Source organism: Scomber scombrus, chromosome 24 (genome assembly GCF_963691925.1).
Source record: "Scomber scombrus chromosome 24, fScoSco1.1, whole genome shotgun sequence".
NCBI lineage: Eukaryota > Metazoa > Chordata > Actinopteri > Scombriformes > Scombridae > Scomber > Scomber scombrus.
In genome coordinates this window covers 9,033,224-9,059,586 of record NC_084993.1, presented here as the reverse complement: position 1 = coordinate 9,059,586, position 26,363 = coordinate 9,033,224, and the positions used below count along the sequence as shown (strand labels likewise).

Below are 26,363 nucleotides of genomic sequence, written 5' to 3'. Positions count from 1 at the left end.
TACCCCCCCCCCCCCCCATACACACACACACACCCCTAAAGCCAGCCCCTTCCTGCCCACAAGCCTGTGGTAAAGCCCTGCCCCTTAACAGCTCCAGCCAATAGAAGAAGAGCTCCTCTGAATCACAGCTTTCCGAGCCTCTCTATTGGAGCAGAGTCGACTAAGTGATGGGGCGAAATCTGCACTTACAGTAACCACCTCTGAATGCTGATCTTTAAAGGTATTTCCCCCAATTTCATGCCCTGCTAAACTAGCTATCACATTCATCTTTTTTTTTTGTCCATAAGACTCCAGGGGAACTTTATTATGCTTGAATTTGAATCAGTTTTAATAGAAAGCAAGCTCCAGATTTATTTCTCATACAGATTTATCGCTAAATAGTCGCTGCAGTCTCGTAATGATGATCAGCTCTGTCCTTGTCTATGTTCTATCATTATATTCAACACCATCCCCCCAGGAAACCAGAGCCTCCCCCCCTCCTCTTTCCCGATTCTCCTCTACCTACCCTCAGCATCCCTCCTCTAAATCCCTCTCCTCCTCCTCCTCCTCCCCTTACCTGTGTGTTGTCTCAATTCCTCTAATCTTTCAAGCTCTATTTCAGTCTAATTCCTTAGTTTGCTGGACTGGAAAATTGCACAGTAGTGAACATTTCTGTTATTGTTATTGCATCAGAATGTGCTCGGGGAGAAAAAAAAGAAAAAAGACTGGCGCTGGACGGGGTTGGAAAGTCTCGGTCTGTCCCACACCCACCCACCCCCATCCTGCTCCCCTCCACCCGGTTGATGACATGCTGGTTGGCATCATATGAGCCGTGAAGCCGGAGCGTCACAGAACTGATGAGTCAGAGATCCAGCTTCATGACTTTTCGATCCAGATTCAATAGAACAGCTGTACCGTCTGTCTCTCTGGCTCTCCCCGTGTCTGTGTCTCTCTCTCTCTCTCTCTCTCTCTCTCTCTCTCTCTATCTGCCTCTGTCTCTAATACAAAGTCACAAACAAAGGCTGTGAATGACGCGGCAGCCTGGGTGTTTCGTTAATATCAATGAGGCTAAACATTCTTTACAGCTCTGTGATGAACAAACCTCAACGCTTTGATAACTACATATAATCTGATGTTCCACAGGCACAGGGGTTTTTGGGGGTATTGGGTAGATTAATCTCCCTCTAGCATGAAAAATTGTCTACCTCAGCAAATGACATTGTATACTGATGTCATCTTAGGCGACGGGGCACCTGTAGAGAAATAACACAGACTAACACGCTGCCATTATATGAAACATGAACAGGGAGGAGGGGTATGCCAGCCTCTGTCAAAAGCAAAAGTGTCACCTGACACCTTCAGTGTATGTCGCCTCACAGCGCTGTATCATGTACACAGAAACAGCAGATTAAAGGAGCAGTAATGCTGGCAGATGGTAACAACTGTATATTACAGCAGGATGAAACTCGAGTGGTGTGATCCGAAAAAATAACTTATTATACTTCATGTAGAACGTTAGCTGGTAAATGATGACGCTCAAGCTTATCAATCTCTCATTTGGCTGAAACCGACTTCTCAATAACCACATTACTGATTGAATAACTGTCAATAACTGAATAACAAGCCCTGCTTGTCGCTAATTTCCACCGGCAGACCTCAGATAGCCTACCTCCTAAATAGATTTGTCCGACAGGAAAACAAACAAAAGCCTGGCAGACAAACAAGCTGAGCCACTTCCTTCCCACATGGTATCCCCTCCCCTCTTATTATCCCTGTCCTGTTTGACCCCAAACAGCTTGGCTTGCACACAACCAGATTTAGGATTTCTGTGGCCCGTAGTGGCTTCATTTCCAAATACAAAAGGGGTATTCTGAAACAATTGCTAATTACAGCAAATGAAGATTGATGGGTTTGAAAAGGCTCTCCACCACACAGCACTGTATGTATTCTGTATTACCACTACTGGATAGCTTAATGTGACGGGAGGGGTGGAAATAGGGCTCAGAAATAGGGCACCGAAGACAGATCAATGAAAAGGCAGCTGTCTTTTTCTATTATTAGCCGTAATCAAATATCAAGCGGCACAGAGTTGTGCTTCCTTCCGCTTGAAAGCCATTCTGGTAAATCTGTCGCACACTTAGTCCACATGATGATTGAGAAACAAGTGGCCAAACAGAGTGTTTTGGAACAAGTTTAAGGCTGTGCACTGAGACTGTGTTAAAAAAAAAGGATAAAAAGAAATCAAAATCAATCAGGAAATACTGGATTCAAATGCCACTTTGATTCTACATAACATTAATGGTTTTCCTGCGTCTGATGACAAAAAGCCAATTTCCTAACATTCACAGTGCAATGTGTGTACCATTACTTTAATATCATAAGTTACAGTGACTAGCTTGCCTTGTCTCATTGCACCTCCACTGTTACAGTTCAGCTCCGAGATGTTAATTTGCATTTCAGGAGGACCAATTACTGTATATGACTGATCAGTTAGCCTGATCAAAACTTATTAACCTTAGTCAGGTGTAAAAGGCTCTTGTTCAGCCAACCTTGCAGTAGATTAAAATGTGCCTCCAATTACGACTCATTAGAGCTGGTTTATTTTTCGTTGTACACAGCAATTACATCTAACAATCCATTAGTCAAGATGCCACTGCATTCATTGTGTTTTTACATTTGCATTTGAACGTAATAACACGCAATAGCTCATTGTAAACTGGAATATGCTGGAACTTGTACATGATCCAACACCAGTGCTTACATGATGACTATTTCGCTTATATGGAGTCAATAATAAAATAGTTATTATCAAACATATCTTCACTACTTCACTGATAACAAACAACATGTCCCCAGAAGTATAACACTGATGAGTGCAGGAGAGACACAGAGGTAATGCATGCTGATTTCATCTTTGTTTCTATGGAGCAGCTTTCACTTGTTTTCATTAGCTATCTGGGCAGTGATTTGTGGCTAGCATAGCCATCCACAGCCATGAGCGCATAATGTTCATGACACTAGAGCAGCAGCATTAGGGACATTTTTTAGCCACGTCTACTCTCCAAAGAGCCGTGTTATTCCCCCTAAACGCTGACTGTTTAAAGAAATGCCAAAGCCATAGGCTGCTAGCTGCTATGCTAACTACCTGCAGCTTACCTGATGACGAACCTGTCACATCCAGCTGCACTTCAGCCGCCGCCACCGCCGCTTCTCCAGAGCGCTGTTTCGGTTGGACCCACGGCTCGGAAATGGACGGCAAGAAATGGTCTTCGACTCAGACTTCTCACTAATTCTCTTCAGCAGCAAACTTTTTTCTCTCCTCGCTTTCGAAATGTGTATTGAGTGAAAGGCTGGAGTAAGCTATCACACGCTACACGCTAGCTCGCTAACTACTTTTAAGGCTAGGGTAGGAAGCAACAAGCGATTTTGACAGTTCGAGGAAATGTTTTATGAGCTTCGCCAGGGGGTTCGTAATAAGGTCAAAACATTAATAACGCGTTTGTTACCAACCGTGTGAGTCGTAATAAACTGCAACTCAAAGCCTAAGGGTTTGTGATTATATGATTTTGATACAAGTGGTTCAGTTTATAAACGAACATCTACTTCTAGTCTATGAGCAACACTATTCCCACCCTACAGTAAATGTGGTACAGTCCAGAGGAACCAAGAGTAAAGGGAAGGGGGGGCGCTTGTTACCTAGGAAACAACAGTGAATCTCCCAGAGGGAAAAGATGTGGCCACTGATTTATGAATCAGTGCCTGTCTGTCTCTCTGTCTGTCTGTCAAAGTAGTCTGTAATAGACAGGATGAAAACATTATTAAAGGCATTTGACCAAACCTGTTGTTATTTATACTGTGACATACTGTACAAATCCCCTCAAATTATAACAGTTTTAATGGGCTACAGTACAGTTAGCCACTAGATAAATAAACTATATCAATTAAATAGTATTGATACAAGAGTGATTGAATTGATTTGGTGGAAATCATTTCTCTGAATAAAAACATATTTTGTATATGTCCTGTAACTACCATCTGTAACATAACTTTATAGGCTATGTATTGTTTACATTATGTTTTTTGCATTTTTTTATATTTTGTTATTGTATTTTATGTGTCTTTACTGTAATGGAGTATTTCACACAGTTGTACTTATATAACTGGAGTGACAATCTTGAAATCTTGAATCTATAATACACACACACATATGTATATAAATATGTGTGATGACTTTGTTATCATTGTGTAATTATTATTTCAAACCTGTCAAAAAATCTAACTGCAAAAGACATCTTGTGTAACTGCTTATAAATCAGCATATCATCACCTCTTGATGCTTTGCAGAGGAGCATGCATATCCTGAGCATTTTGCAGCCTAATTGCATACAGCTGGTTGGATTTAGCAGTCGGCAACACACAGAGACCCGTTGTCAGCAAGGAGTGCAACAAGTCAACAAGAAGCAAGTCGCAAATATCCCCGGAATGAGCAGAGAGGCACAAATTTAGCCCTACTGACTGCTGCCCACACCATGTGCTGCCTATTGAGCACATGAACAATGAACATAGCCATCACAGACTGCTCTGTCAGGGCCAAGGCCTGCTTCATCACAGTCTGTCAGGACACAAGCCTTCAACAGTGTCAAGGATGAAGACGTTATAAGTCGGCAATGCTTTGATGTTAACTGTAATATGTCATCAAGCACAACAGCTGTTTGACAAACAGGAATTTATGGGCTCAACTTAATATTTTTCATGTTGAAATTCAAAGATGGAGGCTAAATCTGGGGTCAACTGCTGACATAGACAGTCAGATGTGTCATAGCAGTATTTAACATGCCTGCACCCATTACACTGGTGGCAATGTAGAAGTTCATTACTAAGCCTTATCTCAGGCAAACCAATAGTAGAGAGAGCATTGAGAACATTGAGGGAGCTTCTCTTTTTTTTTTCTTCTGCTGCAATACTGATGTTATCCCAGCCTGCTCGTGTTCTTTTCAGCATTTAATTTTGAAAAGTCAGAGCCATTAGTCATTTTTTTATCTGTCCATATGGCATGTGAGATTTTCATCCGAATCTGGCAAGTGGAAAGGTAAAACAGAACTCATCCAAAGCAGCACAACTGTGGAGAAAAACAGTATTTTCAAGACGTAAGTGATTATTAAAAACTGCTCACATAGGTCAAGCTCATCCCCCAAGGCCTTCCGTATTGATCTCAATGCAGAGGAGGCATTTGTAAAAACGCTGCTGCCGGCATACTTCTCTAAAAGTCCCTGAACGCCCACACACTCGCAAACAAACACACAAGCAAACACTGGGCTCACACTCAAAAGAAGAAGAAAAAAGCAGAAAACACAGTACAATAGCAATTTTAAAGAGAAATGTTATTTATTTGCCTTGACTGAAATGAAATTTGAGGCATAGAGTTGAAACATTTGCTTGATGTTGTGCAGATTATGGTTTTGAGCACTGGACAACGCACTTATTTTTGGCATATTTTTTTTCTTTCTCCTTCTGCAAAGCTGGCATCACTTAGTTAATTTGCATGACAAAAAAAGATATACAGAGTTATTACTTGTTTGTAAGAAAATGTGGACTAGATACAAGACCTATGACTGGTTATGATACTACACACATACACAGGCAAGTAAGAAATGTATTTTAAACATACACACAAACACACACACACACACAAGAGCAAAGACAAACCAACCAAAGCAGATGTCTGTTTGTGCGCGTTGGGCTCATTAATGGGTTTCTGACTCTACATTTGTTGCAGTAGCAGTCTGTAAAGTGGACCTCAGGATCAACTGTGGGGGCGTCAGGCAGAAAAACAACCGCTGTATCCACCGTGGTTACTTTCTCTCAAACACAGAATGAGGAGATCACAGTAGGAAACAGTTTGCCCCCGCAGACAGAAGAAAGTAAACAGACACTCAGACAGGCAAATATATGAACACACACACACACACATACACATACAATAGGGCCATTGCTTGGACTCTGAGGTCCTTCTGCATACACAAATGCACAGCCACACACAACTACACACAAAGCTTTCACGTCAAGGACAGTATTGATCTTGGAAATCTCTGTACACTAAATGAGAACACACCTGATTATGAAAGCTTTTAACCCAAATGCTTAATGCAGCGCAGGTTTAATGGAAAGGGCTTACAGCTAACACAAAGCTCAGTAGAGAGGGAGAGATTGTGTGTGTGTGTGTGTGTGGGTGTGTGTGGGACTCCAGCACTTTCACGTTAGTATAGTCAATTTGATTGATTGTAGGGAGATCACCTGGGTGTTTTACTCGCACTATGACTTTGATGAGCATTTTACTAATCACAAGGCCTAAGTAATGATGGATTGAAGATGGTCCCGCTGTCATTAAACAAACTGATCCACCCCATCCGTGAACACTGCAGCAGGCAAGCCTAGTCAAAACGCTGAGAGGATCCATTTTGAGGCAGACTCATTTGTCCACTGAGAAAAGACTAGTTATGCATCACCATAAATCACCTGCTGCAGCTATTTGTTCATGTTGCACCATCCATTCTTTCTGGATCCATTTAAGAATACAGGAAGATAGTGTGGAATACTGAATCATCTGTGAGGGGTGATTCAAAAGAAGCTGAAACATCTGATTTATGTGCCTTTTTTAGTAACTCTTCTGTTGTAAGACACTGTATAAGAACTCATTTTTTACCTATAAACAGTCAATCTGTGTTTTTATAGTGATGTGAGAGATATAAGAGCCTTTATTAAAGTGGCAAACAAAAGTGTAAAACTTCTGAATGCCCTTTATTCATAATTGTACTGGAGTAAAACTAAATGCATATTATAATATTATTGTTTCTGTGACAATGAGTAAACACCATCCACTGATGAAAACTGAAAGATTTGTACTGTACTATATGTTCACCAGCTTGTCACTAACTTTGTCTGTGTGCAAAACCAAAACAAGGAGCTGAAATATGCTAAAATGCTCCATAGAGTTCACCACTATATGTGTCTCCTTTCACATTACACAATCGAACCACTGTTAATGCATAACTTTTGATTCGTGCAGCTTTAAGCACAGAAAATGTTCTTTCCACTACTTGTACTTTAAGAACAATTTTCTGAATACACAGAACAAACAGCCACTATTTAAAACTACAACCCTGGCATTAAGATCCATGAACTATATCGAAGATAGATGATCCATTAGCGTGAGGTTATTACCAAAAAAGATTTTGGGAAAAACATGTATTACTCAGTGTCTCAAAAATATGGACCCCAATCTGTAAAAGCAGACTTTTATTAACCAAGAACCAAAGCTTAATGTGTCATGATAACTACTACTTATAATTTAGTACCATTAATCCTTTGGCTGCAGTTGTTTTCATTGCTTTATCAAATAGGCATCTCAACATTATTAGTATTAAACTCAACAGACTAATGAGAGAAATTTAAGATAATAGCCTATTAAGTGACTTCATCATTATTCAGTCCAGCACAATTTTCTTTTTTTACTGCAATTGTGTTATGTTTTAAGTATTTTTTGATTGTAAGATCTCATCCCACAGCAGAGTAAATCCATTACTAAATTGTGGCATTTCATAAAAGAAAGCAGTCTGGCAGTAATTTTGAGAGATGGAAATCTCAGAAATGTCAGGAGAAATGGCGTATTACCATGACAACACAACTATTGTCTTGTCAAGGTTGGGGTGCGTGGTGTTGAGCCGCAACCAAGCGAGACCCTCATTGTTGTTCTCCGTCAGGAATAATTGCAATAAATCCTCTATTTTCTCTCAGCTATTATTCACCACTAAAAATCTAATTGACTTGTTCCCTGAAATTGCATGAAAAAAATTAAATAAAAAAAATCAATGTGGCGTCATCAGCTTCCCCCAATACAATCCAAAGTGCTTCCAAATACAGTAAAGGAATTTTTATTATTCATGAGCTGCAGGTTCACACAAGGCCAGCAGCTCGGCCCAGACTCCTTAATGGCTGAACCGCCCTTCATCACGGCCGAACCCGCCCTGTGATCCTGACTTGGCAGTCACTTAGCCCAAAGGATTTAGACTCCTTTGAAATATTCAATAATGCATTAAGGATCAGAGAGAAGTCAGCTAATTATGTTCACACACACACACACTCTCTCTCCCTCTCTCTCTCTCTTTATCTATCTGTTTCTCTCGTATGTACACAAACATTCATAAACGCAGAGTCAAGTTGGAGGTAGTAATTAAGTATTTTGCACTCTGACAAGCTGTAATGATGTTGGGATTTTTGTGAATGAAAAATGGATGAGTCTTTGGCTGTGATGACGTGTTACTCATATGTTTCTGTATTCTAGTGTCTATCTTTAACAGAGCTGCTGCTGGATGTACCAGTAAGAACAAAAAAAAGAAGATGTTTCTGTGTATGTGTTTCTGTGCTGGTGTGTATGTGTTTCCCTTGGTGTAAGAGACAATAATAACCTCATCTAGAGGCCACCCATCACTTTGAAATATTGATGCCTCTGCTGCAAGGCTGCTGGCTGCCGCAGCAGGTTACAAGGACACTTCCAATGCCTCATAGAGGAGCAGGCAACCCCCTCCATTAGCAAAGAGGTGCTGACCTAGACTGTGTAACAAACCATAGATGTCCCTCCTCTGTCTACGTCTGGTTGTGGGATTTTTCCATTTGAAAAAACATTCAAATCTTTAAACTTTTTTTTCAAACATCAATCCATTCCTTGTCCTATGGATTTGGGTGTGGCCTTTAATGGAAAGTCTCCAGAACAAAGCAAAGGACAGTATTAAAATAAATCTATTAAAAATGAGTAAAACAGAAATAAAATAATTGAAGAGAAATTTCCCATACAACCACATATTTCCTGGTAACACCTACAAACACACACAACAGCATTTATAGCACAGTGCACACCTTTACACACAAATAGACACATAAACACAGCCCTGCCATTCCCCAGTCCATCTGAGAGTGTACAAAATCAGCTCATAATGGCGTCCTTTTACATGTTTGTGCCACTGTAATTGTTGTGTTTTTGTATCTGCATTTTCTATATCTAGCTATGTGATGTGACTTGACCACGAACACCTGGTAAATAAAATGGGATATGAAAAAATGCACTCTAATCTAAGTCGACACAACAAAACTGCACCTGATCTTGATTTTCAGTATTATAATGGCCAACTGAAATGTCCCCATTCCCAATTCACCACATTTGAACACACAAATATGGTTTCTAACTCGGCAAAAGGTGCTTAAACATGAAACAAATGGTCCTATCCTGTGCTTTCCTACATTAAAACAAGACAATCCAGTAAGGATTTTGAAAATGATCAGTGAGCTTAAATTTTAAAATTGTTTCAATGATGTCTAGCCTGGAAAGCAGCTTACTGAAGACACCCTATGATATCATATCAATAACAACCCAGTGATTACGTGAGCTGAGAAGACATATACACACACACCACTCATATTTCCTGGCAACCGCATCTTCTCACTCTGTTTTCTCCACTCCATCCTGCTCTGTGGATCAAACAGGCATTCAAACACTCATTCTGCTGCTAAATGAATGGTGCACGGCATATTTTCTCTGTAATTATCGATTTCTAAGTGGCCTTGCAGGCATCATCAGTCAGAGCCTCCTTCAAGTACGGCAATTATTATATTACAGTAACCATGGTGATTTATTTGCTGTGTGATTTGCAGTGGAAATGTATTTATGGATGAGAGTGGGTGGAGGATCAGCGAGTGTATGTGTGTGTGTGTGTGTGTGTGAGAGTGTGTTTTGTGCACGAGAAGTGTGCCAGGGGCTAAATCAATTAAATACCTTGCCAACACACCCTTGCACATACACAAACACTTTGACCTCTTAGCTGTAGGTAAAGATCTGTGCATAATCCAAATCAGATGGCTGAAGTAGTCATATGTGGCCTGCCTACGCTGAATATACAATATGCTATAAGATAATGATGTGATTGCTATTTGTAGAGGTTTTGATTGAGAAGTAAAGGTTAAGTTGGTTCTTTCCTCCAATGGAAGCATCTGTAATTACTTAAATAAATTGCGAACATTCAAATAAAGACAAACAGACATATATTAAAACTCTCTTGCTTCATTATTCTTCTAAATGATTTTTCTTTCTATACCAGCAACATCATCCATTGAAGCTCTTGAACTAAAATGGTGGGTTGATTGCTCCATCTAGTGGCCATTGATATGTACTTGTAAGTCTAATTTCTAACCAAAGCACAATCATGAAATAACAACAAAAACAAAAGAAAAACAGATAGAAATAGAATTTGTAGTTACATTTTGGAGAATAAGAATGCAAATGAATCCTAACCCTAACCCTAACATTTTGTTGAATACACTGCTGTCATGTTATAGTATGTAGTATATGAGTATGCTTTTTCTAGTGTGATATGTTGGTACAGTGCACACAGTACTTTGTTTGTTTTAATCTAAAGTGCAAATATGACATACAAGCTTCATACTGAAGTCAACCAGAGAGAAGCTAAAATGATGAAATCTAGTCCCAAATCATCTTCTGCTTATTGTCCAAGTAATGAAATGTACTTGTTATCGGCGGTCTGGAAACAACACATACAGTACAGAATATCATGAAAGTAACATCAAAACATACCTGTACATTTCAGTGTCTAAAAGCAATCATTAAAAACTCTGTTGGACCCAGCAAACAGGAAACACATATTTTAGACACTAACAAATGATTGCATTTACATTTACAGACTCCTATTCTTGATAAATGCTTGTATCATATACTGTATTAACATTCATTTCAAAATTCAACAAATGATTCTGGTGTAAGGATACAAAATGTTGTATGCTATGCAGATGGTGTTTTTTTAGTTTAAGATTTTGGGGTACAAACCCCATCACATACATACATACATACATACATACATACATACATACATACATACATACATACATACATACATACATACATACATACATACATACATACATACATACATACATACATACATACATACATACATACATACATACATACATACATACATACATACATACATACATACATACATACATACATACATACATACATACATACATACATACATACATACATACATACATACATACATACATACATACATACATACATACATACATACATACATACATACATACATACATACATACATACATACATACATACATACATCATTTGACTTTCCACAGAATCAGTGTACACAAAGCCCCCATCAACCTCTCAGGGCCACTAAGGGTTTAGGGTTCCATAGATAAGAGAGAAATATCATCAACAAGAGCTATCCTAAACAAACACACACCTATTTCATCATGTGTCCTACCATAGATCACCACAGGAGAGCAGCATAGCAAAGGGAACAGTGCCCATCTCACAGCCACAGTGAAAAAAAGCTATACTATTAAAGCATTCCATTAGAGTTGATGCTATAGTATAACTCATGGCAAACTCTAGACTAGTAATACAATAATGTACATAATAGTTCTATATTTATTTCTGCCTGTAAACACATTTTTTATAAAGGCAACAGAGACAATGAAAGGGACAGTTTTCAATTTGCTTCCACTATCTACACTGTATCATTCTTGGTGGTCAGGAGGCTGAAAAATGTATATAGGCTACTGATACATCCAGACATGAAAGTGCATGGTCACTTAAAAGAGCGTACCTGAACACAACTATCTGAGCCAGTAAAACAGTAAGAGAGGGTTCTGGGTTTAAACGTAAGCCCTGTGATTGACTGGCAACTTGTCCAGGGTCTATCCCACCTCTCTCCCAAATTTCACCTGTGATTGGCTCCAGGTCCCTCACCGACACTCTAGAGAAGGCATGTCCAAAATACTCCATAAAGGGCCATGTGGCTGCAAGATTTCATTCCAACCAAGCAGGAGCACACCAGGTTTGACTCATTTAATCAACTGATCTCAGTCATCAGACAGCTGATTGGTGCAATCATGTGCGCTTTTGATCAGTTGGAACAAAAACCTGCAAGCACACGGCCCTTTATGGAAGAGTTTAGACATGCCTGCTGTAGAGGTTAAGCGGCAAAGAAAATGAATGAATGATTAAGCAGGCCTGATGCTGTGAATATCCATTAAGGTAGTTTACTGACTTCTGTTGGCTGCAGGTGGCAATGTTGCTCTGCAAGACAGCTGCGCAACATACAGTATAGCTTCTATTTTGTGGGCTTTTTTTTGGTTCCTTTTGTTCTTTAGATGAATGGAAAACCCTGCAGAACAGAGACTTTATGGAGGCACACACCATCAAAGACTGAGAGTGATTATTCCTGACAAAGTGGTCTCGCCATGTGTTGACGAGAAATTATTTCAGTGGGAAACTATGTCGTTATCCATCAAAGATGTAGGACTTTTAGGATGTAAAAAATTATTATTTTTTATATTTCTAAGTCTTTCATCCACATTCTTGTTGTGGTATTAATCTATAAAATAAGCTGAAGCCAAGGCCCAGCAAAAAGAGGTAAATCTGTGTCAGATAGCACTCTGTCCACAGCAGCTACAGGTGTCAAAACAGACGGAAAAGGCACATGGGATGGGTGTGATATGGGAAGGTAATGGTGTGGAGACGAGTAATGGCAAATAAATCTCACAAACAGGTTTAAAGGCTGACAAAGTGGAAAATCCTGTTTTCTTTTTCCCTAACCTGGAAATTTCTGCAGTGTTGCGGATTTATCTACCGTTGAAAGATATAGGCGCTGAGCAGAAGATAAGCAGGAAAGGGATCATGTATGGATGGTGTGGCGGGACACATACGTCTCACGCACATGGAGGGAAATGACTCTCCGGGGATTGAAAACCAGGAGGATGGATTGGAGAGAAAAACAGGATTCTGTCTCTGTATGAGGCAAAGGAAAACCAAAATAGAGGTGCTGACAGCTTCCTCCATCCAGACCTGGTGGGAGCGCTTATCCAGTTTTGTGTTGCGAGATAAGAGGGGATTTATTTATTCAGGTTGATAGCTCTGGCACACTTTGAATGATAAAGGACTGTGTTTGTGTGCTGTGTATTCCATCCACTTTCAACGTGCCAATCAGGATTAAAGGTTGTGGTCTATAGAACAAAAATGTGTATATTAGAACCCATAAACGAGAGAGGTGTGAGATTTCTTATCCCTTTGTCAGTGGCCTTGTCCCTCTTATGTGCAGACTCATACACCTGAGAGCTGTGATCAAACTGACTGATACTTCCCATTAAAGTACATGAAAAACACGTCCACATCAAACACAAAGGCCAGAATATTTTCATCTATTGTCTCCCGAAAAACCTCACATCTAAAGCGGGAATAAACGGAAGGGGGGCCCTTTTGTTGTGGTTATCCTCCTGGTGGTTGAAAGGAAGGTGTTGGGTTCACTATAGGATGAATCCGATGTTATTTTGGTCAGAAAAGACATCTGTTCTGCAGTAAGTCATATCCGTGTTAACTTCCCTGGTGCAGATGCTTCCAAGCACAGTGATTTATTTTTCTCCTATGTTTGGTGTTTGGGCCGCAGAGGTTCTGTACGGTGCTGTTGGCACAGCTGATGAGAAGCCATGGGAACTCTGGCCTCCAAGAAACACTTTATTTTCATTTGGGAGCTGTTGTATTTGGCTCATGTGGCACATCTCCACGCAGTTGAAAAGAATGCTGCTTTGGAACAACATAACTTGGGAGAATGGAAACTGCCAGTTTTAGGAAAGGTCAGTGAATCAATCCCTCCTGAGCTCCTCTGTTTTTTAATCTTTTGGTCTGAGAGGTCATTCAGAGGTAGACTTTGACTGGCTAGCTAGCAGGATTCAGAGTTAAGATTCATACTCTGTGCACTAATGCCAACGTGTATAAACCTGGTTTTTATAACAAATCAATGGATTACAGACCTTTCTTGGCTCAGATTTGATCACCTTTCTAATGCATTAACCCCACATCAAAGAGCTTCTTTTAGTACTTATAAATGTAATTTAAACCTTTTCCTTTTCATCACATCACATGGTTTATGTTAGCATATGTCCATGAAGAGCTGAAAACAATATCACAATATTAAATTAGAACATTTACATATAGAGTTTACTGAGCCTGTTAAAACTCAGTTGAATAATGTCTCCTGTGGCTCTGGTGGAGCTTTGACAAATCTGAGAAAATAACCCTGATGATATCATTATGTTGATGTCAGGGTTGAATGAAAAGATGGTATCAGTAGTTTAAAAGAAAATAATCTTGCATCAAAGCCTCCTTATGTACTTAGCTAGGCGCTGAGCTTTCAACTACATGTCGTCAAGAAAAAACTTGCTATGGTTGCATTATGGGAAATGTAGGCTGCAGTGTTTTAGGAGCTTGATGGGACTAGTGTCTAAAAGTCAGGATATCTCAGTTTATGAGAATGAAAGATCTTTATGTGATGTATTCAATCATCTACAGGTCAATCATAATGTGAAAAATGTTGACAAGAATCACTGTGTTCCACTGTATTGCAGTACATCAGACAAAACTCTTCTCTTATGTAAAAACAAAACTTGAATTAGTAATTTAGTTTTTTATGAGTATTTGCTTAGTATCATTAATCAGAACAATAGAAATTTAGCATAGAAAAATACTTCAGTGTGTTCATTTCCACTGAAAGTTGATTTATAATATTGAATGACTTCCCAGCTCTGCCTACATGGCAGATTAGTGAGGTTTTACAAATATAGCAATACAAAGGTTCTCATAAAGCATTTGAATGTCAAGTTAATAAAGTTATCTGTCTGACTGCTCAGATCCAATAAAAGTCAAGTATCTTGCACTCAAAGAAGATTTAAATTCTTGTTGAGATTTATTTCTGGCTGAACGGAGCCTGAGAACCAAACAAAAGTCTGCCTGTCAGCTCCATAGGTGGCCACATGAGACTTTCAACTGGGATGAAAAACAAATCTCACAATAGCATCAAGTGAGACGCAGTAAAGATCAGAGGGAGGATGGCAGCCCACATCAGGGAAGTTTGGGGATGCAGTGAAGGGGGGTGGTGAAGGTGTCTCTCTGCAGGTCAAGCCACCGCTTTCCTCTCTCCTCCTCTGGGAGGGACCCCAGTGTCTGTTACAACAGGAAGAGAGTGAAGGTCAAAGCACAGACCTATTGTCTTCCTGCATGTGACAGACGCCTGTCTATCTTACTTTCCTATCTCTGTCTGAAACACACACGACCTGAAAACGTAGGCCTGAAAGAGAAAGAAAAGCAAGTAGACAGTGATCGACTAAAAACTAGGGTAAAACTTTATTTATGCATGTGGAAGAAAAGTAAAAATAATTCAGTATAAACATAATAAAATGAAAAACTTTGCACTTTAATGGTCCCAAGTGGCTGCAAGCGATATCTATTTAAGTCTTCAAATTTGATCTCTAAAAGACATTTCCCTGGAATCATATAGCATTACATCAGTAAATGGCACAATCCTCAGGCCTAATGTTCTTCCCATGGTGATAGTGGATTTGTTGAAGACATTCACCCCTCATTGACGCTGTGTGGCAAACATTTACTGCTGTTTGGAAAGACGTTATTTCTGCTGGATATATTTCAATAATTTGATTGCCTGCGTGTTGAATGGTCTGAACTCCTCTGTTACAGACCCAATTCCAGTTCATCATATTATAGTTTGAAGTAAGTTTTGTCAGAGGAACAACAAAGAAGACCATTAATGAACATACATTTGTCGAGATATTTTAGCCATGGCCATAGAAAGTGGTAGACCACCCAGCTGACTGACATTGCCTTCCCTTGAGGTCAACAAAGAGCCAATAAACAATGTACTGTACAGTCATCTGGCAACTTTTACCATCTTGCAATGAAACATCATCCAGCTAAGCGCCATGCATGCACAGATTTCTGTTTAACATGACAGATATAATCCAGCTGCAGTTGTAAGTCTGATAGGCTTTCAAGCTAACGGATATATTACTCAAACTGTCCCTTGTGTCTTTTGTTTAGATGCAGTGGGCCTGAAGCTGGACGTTAAGTGTACCTACAAATTGAACTTACAGAGCTGCGTGTTTATTTAGATATGCTAAATGAAAGTTATACTTGTATGTGTTTTCATATAGAGACCAAGTGTTTCAAAGGTGGGCAGGAACATGTTTAACTTAAAGCCGACATGAGTTGGTGCTGCAGCAGACAGATCTACAACCCTACAGTCACAGTCAGTCCTCAGTCTATTATCTCGCCCCTATAAAGCCCTCAGCGGTACAACTTCATAGGCATTTTCCTCCTTGTGAAAGACACACGTGGCCTCCTTGATAAGATAAACTGCGGAAATAAAGGCACGGCAAAGCGGATCCTCTTTTGGCTTCTCCAGCCAAACAATTCAAACGTCTATTTTGGCAGATAAGGTCGCGCAGACAGACTGCCCCACCCCTGAAACCTCAGAGACACACACTCGTCCCTTTGTGCCCTGATAAAGGAGACCGGTGCATGCATGTAATCAGCATATTATTGATAGTCTTAATGAGAAAGGCTCTGAGTCACTGAAGCCATTAGCCGGGATAAAAGAGGCTTAATTGTTTTGTGTGTGCGTGTGGGTGCGTGTGTGTGTGTGTGTGTGTGTGTGTTTTGCAGTATGCACATGTGCCTGAGCTAAGACCAGGCTAATTAAATCCATTTCCTTCGTTAGCAACTTTTTTCTCTCTTAATTAAGAGGGTTAATTATGGGCCTGGACAGAGGTCACATGCATGTTTGAGTGCACATGCATTTTCCACACTAGACCCAGCTGTAATATTGCATATCTAAATCAGAAGCGTATAATAACACAATGAGAATTCATTTTAAATTAAACAGACTTTGATATTTATTTAAATTCAAGTGGGGGATATTTGAAGTCAGATAGCATCTTGTAAATAATAGAGTTGTCTGCCTTGAATATCAAAGGCTCAGAGTAATAACACAGCACCATGTCTTTGATAATGGTTGTCTATGCCTGTTTTTGACAAAAAAGTCCTCTCGACTTGAAAATAACTGCAGTTTTCTTGTCTTGAGGAGGAATCCACATGTTGTGGGTTTCTTGTCAAAAGCATCAACCAACAGGTCTGGTGTTAATACCGACTGTCATTACCAGCAGTGTGTGGTATAAGTGGACGTCTGCAGCATACCAATGGTGTGGAACAATATTCCCCAGCACGCTTCGTCTACAGCAATAATATCGTTATAGCTGCCAGACATGAGAGGACTCTCCCTGCCTGCCACTGGACACACACCATTACTTTTGATGGTATGTGTGTGTGTGTGTGTGTGTGTGTGTGTGTGTGTGTGTGTGTGTGTGTGTGTGTGTGTGTGTATGTGTTTGTGTGTGTGCATGAGAGTAAAAATGCATGTGTGCCCTGTGTATGTATGCATGTGCTTTCGCCCTCAGGGTGACGCATCCTGTCCGTGAAAATGGCTGATTCAGGACTCTGCCACTTTGCTTGTCAACTTGGGTCCGTGCCGCCATAACCGCATCTGTAGGCGGGCGACGGTCTCCAGTCTGATGATGATGATGATGATCCTCTGTGGCCATAACAAGACATTAACACCTTTTACACTCTGTTGACTCCTCTTAAAGCTGCAGGCACGTTTTGCATGTAAAAAAACACTTGTCTTCACAGCCAGAAAAGCATCTCACCCCTCCTCAACAACACACTGTAGATATGCTCCATTTGCCAAAATGAAATTTTAGAGGCAATGTACTGGATGCACATTAAGCAAGAACATTTAGGTTCTCTGGGCCTCTGGTGAGATGATTCTGGGAGCTCAGACATGATCCTTATGTGACCCTAGGTATCCTTGATGCTGTAAATTCTAATTAGTTAAACTTACTTACAAAAAGATTGCCTTAAAACAAGTGGAATAGGTAATATATGTTGTGCTATCAAATGCTTATTTAGTAAAGTACACTCACACTTGAGTTTAAGTAACTTGCATACATGTTTAGAGTATACGATCATTTACTTAACATGCACTCTTCAAGTGGAATATACTACTGTATTCCAAACAACACATTTATTTAAGTTGAGCTAACAAATGTGACATTTCCTGCCACTCAGAATTTCTTTACTTGAGCATCAATCTGATTTACTTGTTAAAACCAAACTTGTTAAAACCAAATATGTTACTGGTGTAACTTCAGTGCCTCCAACATTCATTATAGATGAATTTAAAATTCTCCTAAAACAATCCCATTTACAGTTATACTAAATAAATCAAGGTTTGACACAGTCCAATGTTAAATTATATGCATTTTTAATCTTTTTTTTTTAATAGCGGAAGTTGTTCCTTTGAAACTGTGATTCATACTAACAATACAGTTTTAATTACTGAACATCTTGCATAACAATCATTTCAGAACACAGAAAAAAATGTAAACTTTGAAGAAGAGGCAAAAACAGGCTGAAAAGAGTTGGTCCACACTATGGTTTATATCCTTGCATGTCAAAAACTCACATACATACTTGAGTTTTAGGTCTGTTAACACATTGTACTAATTTAAAATCATATTGTCCTAATTTAAAACAATTTTCAAAGACTGTGTGCAGCTATATTCATTTTCATTTCAAATACTTGCTTCAGTGCACCATGAATCCAAGCCCAAACCAAGAGGTAGAACTAAAAAACAACAGGCATCACTCTTTAAATGAGGCTGAAAGTGTTTTTCATGTCTTTAGGGTAGTCCAAGTGTAAAGCATATGACAGCCCGAACAAGAGACAGAGTGTTTGAGGTTGGTTCTGGAGATCGTCAATTACAATACCTCCCTCAACAATGATGGCAGAAGATCAGGGTCAAAATCAGGGTCAAAATGGAGGTGATTTGGAGAGAAAGGCCCATCAGAATCCTTTATAAAACCTGGCAATATAGAGGGAATATTGGACTTACATTCATGAAGTGATAAGACAAATGATCTAAAATGACAAAAAAAAGGAGTACTAATGTTGCTCTGGGTCTGCTGGATATGTAAATACGAAACTGTTTCCTAACACGGTTGCCATATCAACTGTATATAGTGATAATATGTCAATTTTGTGTTTATTTGGCCCAAAGTCACAAGAAATGTAGCTGCTATGTATGCCGGTGAGTGGGGAAGAAAGAGGATGGAACTTAAGCAAATCATGTTTCCTCATTCTGCAAGAGCAAACCATTTGGACAGCACTTAATGGCCAATAATTTCTTATTTTTATTTTTATCTTTGTTTTTCTCCGTTCTTTTTCCTTTATCTGCAAATCACTATCAGACCATTTCCCAACATCCTCAATAATCGTTTTTAGGGAGAGGCTTGTGTCTATCACTGTGCCTTTGAGTGTGTGCACGCATGTTGCTGTCATGCGTCCTGCTGGTGCATCATAAGGTATGGCTTTTTATTAGCCTCTGGTGTGTAGGGGAGATGGGAGGGGGGTCAGCATTGCTCTGGCAGTAAACTAGCACTGCCATCAGCCCCGCGCACAGGAACAAACACCCCATTAAACCAAGGCCTTCACATATTACTGTAATAAAAGCCCCTGCCTCTCGCCTTTATGGGCTTTTTAATTATGTCTATTCGTCTTCCTGGGCTTGTGAGCAACAGTTCATGATGAGCCCCATTTCACGAATAGGCCTACTCCGCCACTGGCAGAAAGCTGGAGGGGGTGAATTAAAGGGAAAAGCCGAAAATGGCCCGAAGCTAAAATATGACTATTGTTACTGGAATGGCATTTTATGTTTTACCTTACAGTGTGAAGCTATTGGTGCTGCTTTATCATTTTCTTTTTTTTCTGAGGGTTTTTCTTTGGTTTAGATATGGATTCATATAAAGATGGAAAAAATCTCACGCAGCTCAAGTGAATTACATGGCAGCTCTGTAGTAATGGTGTGTATTAAATTATCTCCCTGAGATCAGGACAATGGCTGGATGAGCTGCAAGCTCTCTAAGAATTAACCATACAAATCATCCATGCATGATTTCAGCACACAGGCCAGCACTTTGGGTCATTTTATTCTCTCTAACATTGCCTGTGCCGTATTTGTATATCCAAACTGATATATTTCTATATGTAAACCTTATTCACTTAAGGTATTTATTTCTGGCATCACGCCTCAACAACAGTAGAAAATCCTGTCCACCGCCAAAGCGTGCTGATTGATAGAGCAATATAGATTAGCTCATTGTGTATACAGCATAGATTTTATAGCCAGGTCGTTTTCTGCAAGGCTGGACAGCACAGCTTAACCTCTTTTAACCCTGGCAAGCCACTATACCTGCTATACAGTGCTGAGCTACATATAGGTCTGGAAAAAAAATCAAAATGCATATCATTGACTGTTGGGTGTTCTAAAAATAAAATTGAGTAATTTCTTATCAAGATAAAGGATATAATATGCTTGCAGTCACATTAACAAGGATGTTATCAGGCATTTTACATAAAAACAATATAATAAAACAATTCAATGTGAATGACTACAAGCCATCCAAACCATTTATTCATTAAAATTAGTTGCCTAAAGCCTCCATCAGGCCCAGGACTCAATATGCCCAAGAACTGTGACCTCCTAGTCTCTAAATAAATGTTTTAGAAGTCCAAAAAGGTGCTTTAACTCTGCTCAAATGAAAATGAATCTTGGTTGTAAATGTTTTATTGTCTTAAATCAGGTAGAAACAGAGTATCCAGTGGGTTTGTGTAGTCTGCTGTGAATGGCCCCACCCATGAAAAAAAGCAACATCACAGCCAACGCAGCTCCCACTCCACACAGCAGGGCTACTGATGGACAGGAGGCTGAGGAAAGAGGATTAAAAGAGCAGAAAATGAACATTATGGGTTCCATCACTTGCAGATTTTAGCATTAGAGAGGTAAGCACAGCATAGGAATCATTGGGAAAAAAAGGGAATGTGTGTGCACTTTGGGGTTATGTTATACATGTTTAGTGTCTTCATGTATACCTGCCTGAATCACTTCAAGTGTGTGGAGCAGAGAGGACGACTCTGGAGGAAACTCGGACAGCTCCGTCAGCTCATTTTGCAGGATGTTCTCCTCCAGCAGGATGGGCCCCAGAGCAGCTGTTCCCTCCCACTGCAGATCTGGAGAAAGACCTTCAACTCCAATATACATGGGAGGGCAAAAAATCTACTTAGTGCATTTAGCGAGCTGATTCAACTGTTCATGACACGACCGATTGGTTGGTCAGACAATTAAAAGGGATTAGCTCAGAAGCAATCCTCCAAAGGTGCATAAACAGCATGTGTGCCAAATGAAAGCGAGTGAGCTTGTCTAAACATGGGTGGAATTTCTGCTGGTCTGTTAGCCTGTAGCTGATTATGTTTTACATTTTGTTACCAGAAAACATTTCTAACAAGGAAGGGCCATGTTTGCTACCTCAGAACCATTCAGATAGCTCCGGGCCAGTTAAACATGACATTCTGAGCATTAAGAAAATGGGAAATAAATAAAAATCGAAATACTTTGTTCTTGATTGCACTGGAGATGGTGTCAAAATCCCCCCCTACTCCCTAGGGTTAGCCTCTGTAAAGTGTACCTGCATCTGCAGCAAGGCTTCTTCTCAGTCTGCGCTCGCTGCAGCTGGTCTCACAGCAGCTACACACCTTATTGTCTCCACCTGATGCCACCCATCTGTAAAAAAAAAAAAAAAAAAAAAAAAGTATTCTGTTATAGACTGAGTGAAGCATTCCAAAGCATCAGAAAAAATAGTTGTTTTTGTGCTTGTTAGGGGATTACGGGTGAACGCCTGCATTTATCATTTAAACACTACAGACAGAAAATCTCCCAAATTAACTTAAGCCAACATTGAGCTGCATTAGTTTTATTTCACAGAATTTGAGAACTTACCTGTTGGCTTCAGGCAAGAATGAACACGCTTTGTGATGCGAGTCGATGGGAACAGAGAGCGTTGTTGCTTTCAGATGGCATGTGATGTAGAGCTGAGGGAGTTAAAAACACATCGATGCATCAGAAATGGATATGTGCATTTCACAACCTCCGTAACTTTATTTAGCAAGATGTTCTCATCAGTAGACACCGGCTTTATTTATTTTTTCTGGAATTGCCCAAACATTGGCAAATACTACTTAAAATCTTTTAATCTATCCAAAATCTTAGTGAAACCACACACACACACACACACACACACACCATATCCAATCCTGTTTTTCTGAGAATATTAATACATCTGAAATCTTAGTCAAACTACACATACCAGATCTTATCCCTAAATCTAGAGATGTTGAGTCATTTTAACATTAGTGTCTTTTGTAACACTCCCAGTTAGACGAGTTAGAGGGAATCTAGGAAAGTTTCATGCAATGTCAACTTTGTTCAATATGGATTGCCTATGAGTAATATATTCACAATGCATGATATGTTCCCCTTTATTTTTGGGTTTAATGTCACAATTTAAACACACACACACATATATATAGTTTCTGTATATGACAATATCTTCATCTTTCACCAAATTCTCAACAAACGGTTAAAAAAACCCAAAAAAACAGCCCTGATGGATTTGACAGCAGTCTGTTGCTTTTGGAGGAATTCTTATTTTGGCAAAACTATCCAGTTTTTTTAAACTCTGGGTGGATTCAGTGCAGAACTTCCTCTACCTATGACCTGATTCTACTGATGCATCAAAATTATTCTGAGTGGTTCATATACTATATAGGGCGCAGATCCATTCTGTCATCTTCAATCTATACTGTAGATTACTCAGTTTAATGTTACCTAAGAGTGCCGTCATCTCCTCAGCTGGAAAGTATTTGAGTGCAGCACAGACAGCTTCTCAGGAACTTTCCCCCCCAAAACAAAGCGGAGCCTCTGAGAGCATTACGGCATTCAAACAACACTTACCAATGTATACAGTATGTGCCAGTATAACACTCAAGAGACAAACACAACAGTAGAAAGAAAAGGTTAAAGTAACACCTCAGCTACTGCAAGTTTGTCCCATCAAAACACACCTCTCCCAAGTGATCAGACTGCATTAATAGAACATATTAAAAAAAAAGTATAAAAGTCAAATGTCTGACTAGGTGATACATGATCTGTAGTTTTAAACTGTATAAACACATCTCACATTAGCTGTACTTACTGAATTCCTGTGATCTTGGTGGAACTTGAAGGCTTTCAGCTGGAAATGAAGTTTATCCTCCCGGCTTCTCTGCATGAAGTAAGACTTGGCTCCTGTCATCTTAGCATCAGTTAAACACCTTATATGGCAAAATGCAGGCACAGGATTCATATTCATAAATACAGAAAGTCAATCCAACTGCCAACAGGACAATAAATGTTCTTAATAGGGACAGTGTATAATATGCAAGTGTATTTTTTAAAAAACAGCAGACAACATAAATATTAATTATTATGATTAGCTGACTCTTTACTTGGCTGTTTATGTTTAGTGGCTGTTTTTGGCCCATTTAAATATACTCGCCCATGATTGTTGACGAAGGAGTATCTGGGTTGAGAATTGGGGTCGGGGCTAGCGTGGGCCACACAGCTTTCCACAAAGACCCTCATTGGAAGATGGTGACCCTGGTGGACCGATGCCTCAATGTGCATCACGTCACTCAGGAAGTACACACTGGAAGGCCGCTGCGACTGCCAGTCCTCTAATTAAATACAGCAGGGAAAAAATTATATGGAAAAGTAATGCTGGTGCCATCAATCTGATTAGATGAAACTTAAATGATGCCCATGGGGGAGACAATGAGACAAACATACATTAAAGAAGGCAATAAATCAATTACAGATGCGGCATCATCATTAACCTGGATAAGAAACACAGATGAGGGTCTGTGCCTGCAAAAACTAGTTTAAAACTTTTCAGATTTCCTTCATAACTTCATACAGTCCATTCAAAACTTATAATAAGTCAATCACAGGAGATGGGGTGAAGTAAGGGTAACTTGTAAAGATGAACGGCACATTTGGCACAGTTGTTACCCACAGCGCGTAACTTGGAATGAACTAGAAAGTATAATCAGCTGTTTATTGATGACTTTTTTAAGTGACCCTGTTGAGTCAGCCGCAGTCTACAAAGCATGTCATTTCAGCTCAACACCACGCATCATAAGTTTCACTTCGGTTTATCAAGTCACTGCTGAGCATCTTAAACAGTCACAGCAAAGTCTGTAAGGCCTTGAGTGATTGCAATTACACCCGTCACTGGGGAAATTATCCTAACCGCCTGCCGCAACTCAAAGTGTTTTTTTCCCCCACATCAGCTTGAAATTTGTCGTTTTCTGACGTATCCCCACCTGTCATGAGACGTAGGGAGAAGCGCAGCTGTTGCTCTGCTAGCATTTCAGAGGCGAATGGCTTCCAGGTAGGCTGCATGGCATCGCTGCTCACATAATGCCTCCTGTGAGGACAATTACAGGAAGGAAGGGCATTTCACTAGAGTGACTCATGGAGATGGTTTTTAATCCAAGAATATTCGCTCACTCACTTGGAAAGACATGAGTAGAGAGAAGGGTGACATAAAACAGGTAGACAGGAGGTAAACAAGACAATAATCTGCGCTAAACAGCAGGGCTAGATTTGGACTCGGCAGGAAAAGGGGGGGGGGGGGGGGGTCATGCCAAATAATGAGGCTTTACCTTTGAAAGTGGCATTCAATTACCACCTCAGCAGGGTTGGTCTTAAAAATCGAGGTGTTGCCGATGGGTGTTGGAGAGTACATCAGCGAAAAGGTGTAGACGAGGGCCTTTTCAGTCATCTAAAGAGAGTATAAAAATGTTACAGTGACTTCAAATACACAACGGAGGATGGACAGTAAAGGAAAGCCACACACTGTCATTGTGCTGCCGCAGCCCTGTAGCTCTGTCTGGAACTTCAGGATGTGGTCAGCGGTGTCTAGAGCAGCGCAGCCTCCTAAGGTCACATCACTTGGACGGATCAACTGACCGTTTCCTAAGAACAAAGAGAGAGAAAAAAGAAGAAGCACAGCTTGAATCAGAACCATTACCTGAGGCCATTTCTTTTCATGGTCCAGTCAATAACACTCACGGCAAGTGCAGGTTCAGCCACAGGACAAATAAAAAGGATTCTTAATGCGTCACTGTAAAGACAGCGTTTGAGCAGGCCGAATGGCCCTTCTCAGAGTGAAGAAATAAGAGGAAACATAATATTGATCTGCAAGTCCATAGTCTGTGCCATTTGCAGTAATCAGCACTGAGTGTCCCATCTTCACTGTTCCATTCAATTTTCCAATTCGGGTCTCTAACCTGAAACCTTTGTTTTTCAGACACATCAAGAGAATGGAGCAGAAGGCACATGAAATGGCCACAGCAGCCTCCTCCACCTGTCTCCCGGCAAAGAACTCCCCCCCACCCCCCACAACTGATCAATTCAAGCAGCCATTACCTAAGAAGTTCTGTTTGACTTCTATGGTGACCTCTCCTTCACCACAGCGCGCTGCCACACTGTCAGCTGGCACGGGCATCCTCTGCTCAAACTTCACCATTACCTAGAATACCATTTCAATTGATTCACACTGAACTTATGTGACATATAGATCAAAAAGGCTACAGATGTGTATCATTAAGATAAAAGGTTTTTTAAGTACCTTTGATTTGTGCTTGACTGTCGGGTTCAGATTTGGGCCTTTAATCAACTTTTGAGTTTCCCTCAGCTCCAGCAGCTCTGGGGTCAGCGCTCCCGCCTGCGATCTCTGCGGGTTTTGAAAAGTTTGCCCTGTAAGCGGCTGGAGAGGTTTCTGTATGTCAGGGCGGACAGCTGGCTTCCTCAGCTGGTAGATCTTGAGCCGGTAGCTGACAGGAGAGCGCACTGGATGGCTGTGCCCTGTCCGGTTTGACTGATGATCCGTTATCTGCTGGGAACTTGGCAGCAGTGTCGCTTGTTCTTGTGGGGTTTGGTTTAGAGTTTCATTGGGGCTAAAGTTTTGTGAAGCAGCACAAAGATTTCCACCTGAGAAGAGAAGCACAAACCCTAACAACACCGCCTCTCTGAACCCCATTACAACTTATCACACAAAAACCAGAGTTTTTGGTGTTTTTCAGGGAGCACTACTACTTCTGTCTTTGGACCAAAACTAAGATATGGGAAGCTGGCTCAAGCTCCACCTACTCCTAATGACTTGATTGGATTCCAGCCTGGAGGAGCTTTGCTTTCCTCTCTTCCTTTTTACTAAATAGAATTGCAAATGAGATGGTGGCTGCTTGGCTGTGTGCTCCAAAGGTCACATTTATAGCCTGTTTAGTCAGCTTCAACCTGGATAACATGGAATTTTAATCTTACACACTGTGTGCCAGCAGCTCCAAAGCTGCTTCCTTCTATATTAATTTAAAAGATTCAGAAATATTCATAAAGGAAAACTGTGGTAAAAAAAAGGAAAAATCAAAAATACTCTGGATTATTTA

The 26,363-nt window shown here is 40.2% G+C and overlaps 2 protein-coding genes across 8 annotated transcripts in view; both read right to left on the bottom strand.

Moving 5' to 3' along the window:
• Positions 1–5,244, bottom strand: part of mbnl2 (muscleblind-like splicing regulator 2) — a 57,189-nt gene extending 51,945 nt beyond the window's left edge. For 3 of the 7 annotated variants that reach the window (XM_062414873.1, XM_062414876.1, XM_062414877.1), the window contains exon 1: positions 3,136–3,396. The gene's annotated coding sequence lies outside the window, so the exon portion shown is untranslated. Of the gene's footprint in view, positions 1–3,135; positions 3,398–5,152 lie in introns of those variants that run through there. The other 4 variants (XM_062414880.1, XM_062414879.1, XM_062414875.1 and 1 more) reach the window with 3 other exon arrangements.
• A 15,375-nt stretch (positions 5,245–20,619) lies between these two features.
• LOC133976406 (zona pellucida sperm-binding protein 3-like) lies at positions 20,620–25,960 on the bottom strand. Its single transcript, XM_062414612.1, has 11 exons — positions 25,550–25,960; positions 25,348–25,450; positions 24,776–24,894; positions 24,582–24,700; positions 24,240–24,343; positions 23,414–23,591; positions 23,072–23,189; positions 21,817–21,908; positions 21,506–21,600; positions 20,913–21,050; positions 20,620–20,747 (listed from the first exon to the last, which is right to left on the bottom strand). The coding sequence occupies exons 1-11, from the start codon at positions 25,958–25,960 to the stop codon at positions 20,620–20,622; spliced, it is 1,605 nt and encodes a 534-aa protein (XP_062270596.1).
• Positions 25,961–26,363: the final 403 nt, after the last annotated feature.

Coding starts and splice junctions, on each gene's coding strand:
- LOC133976406 (XM_062414612.1), bottom strand. CDS start 25,960: ATGGGGTTCAGAGAGGCGGTGTTGTTAGGGTTTGTGCTTCTCTTCTCA. Junction 24,895..25,347: donor AGTCAAACAGAACTTCTTAG/GTAATGGCTGCT, acceptor CTTTGTTCTTAG/GAAACGGTCAGTTGATCCGT. Junction 21,601..21,816: donor TTCTTGCCTGAAGCCAACAG/GTAAGTTCTCAA, acceptor TTTTTTTTACAG/ATGGGTGGCATCAGGTGGAG.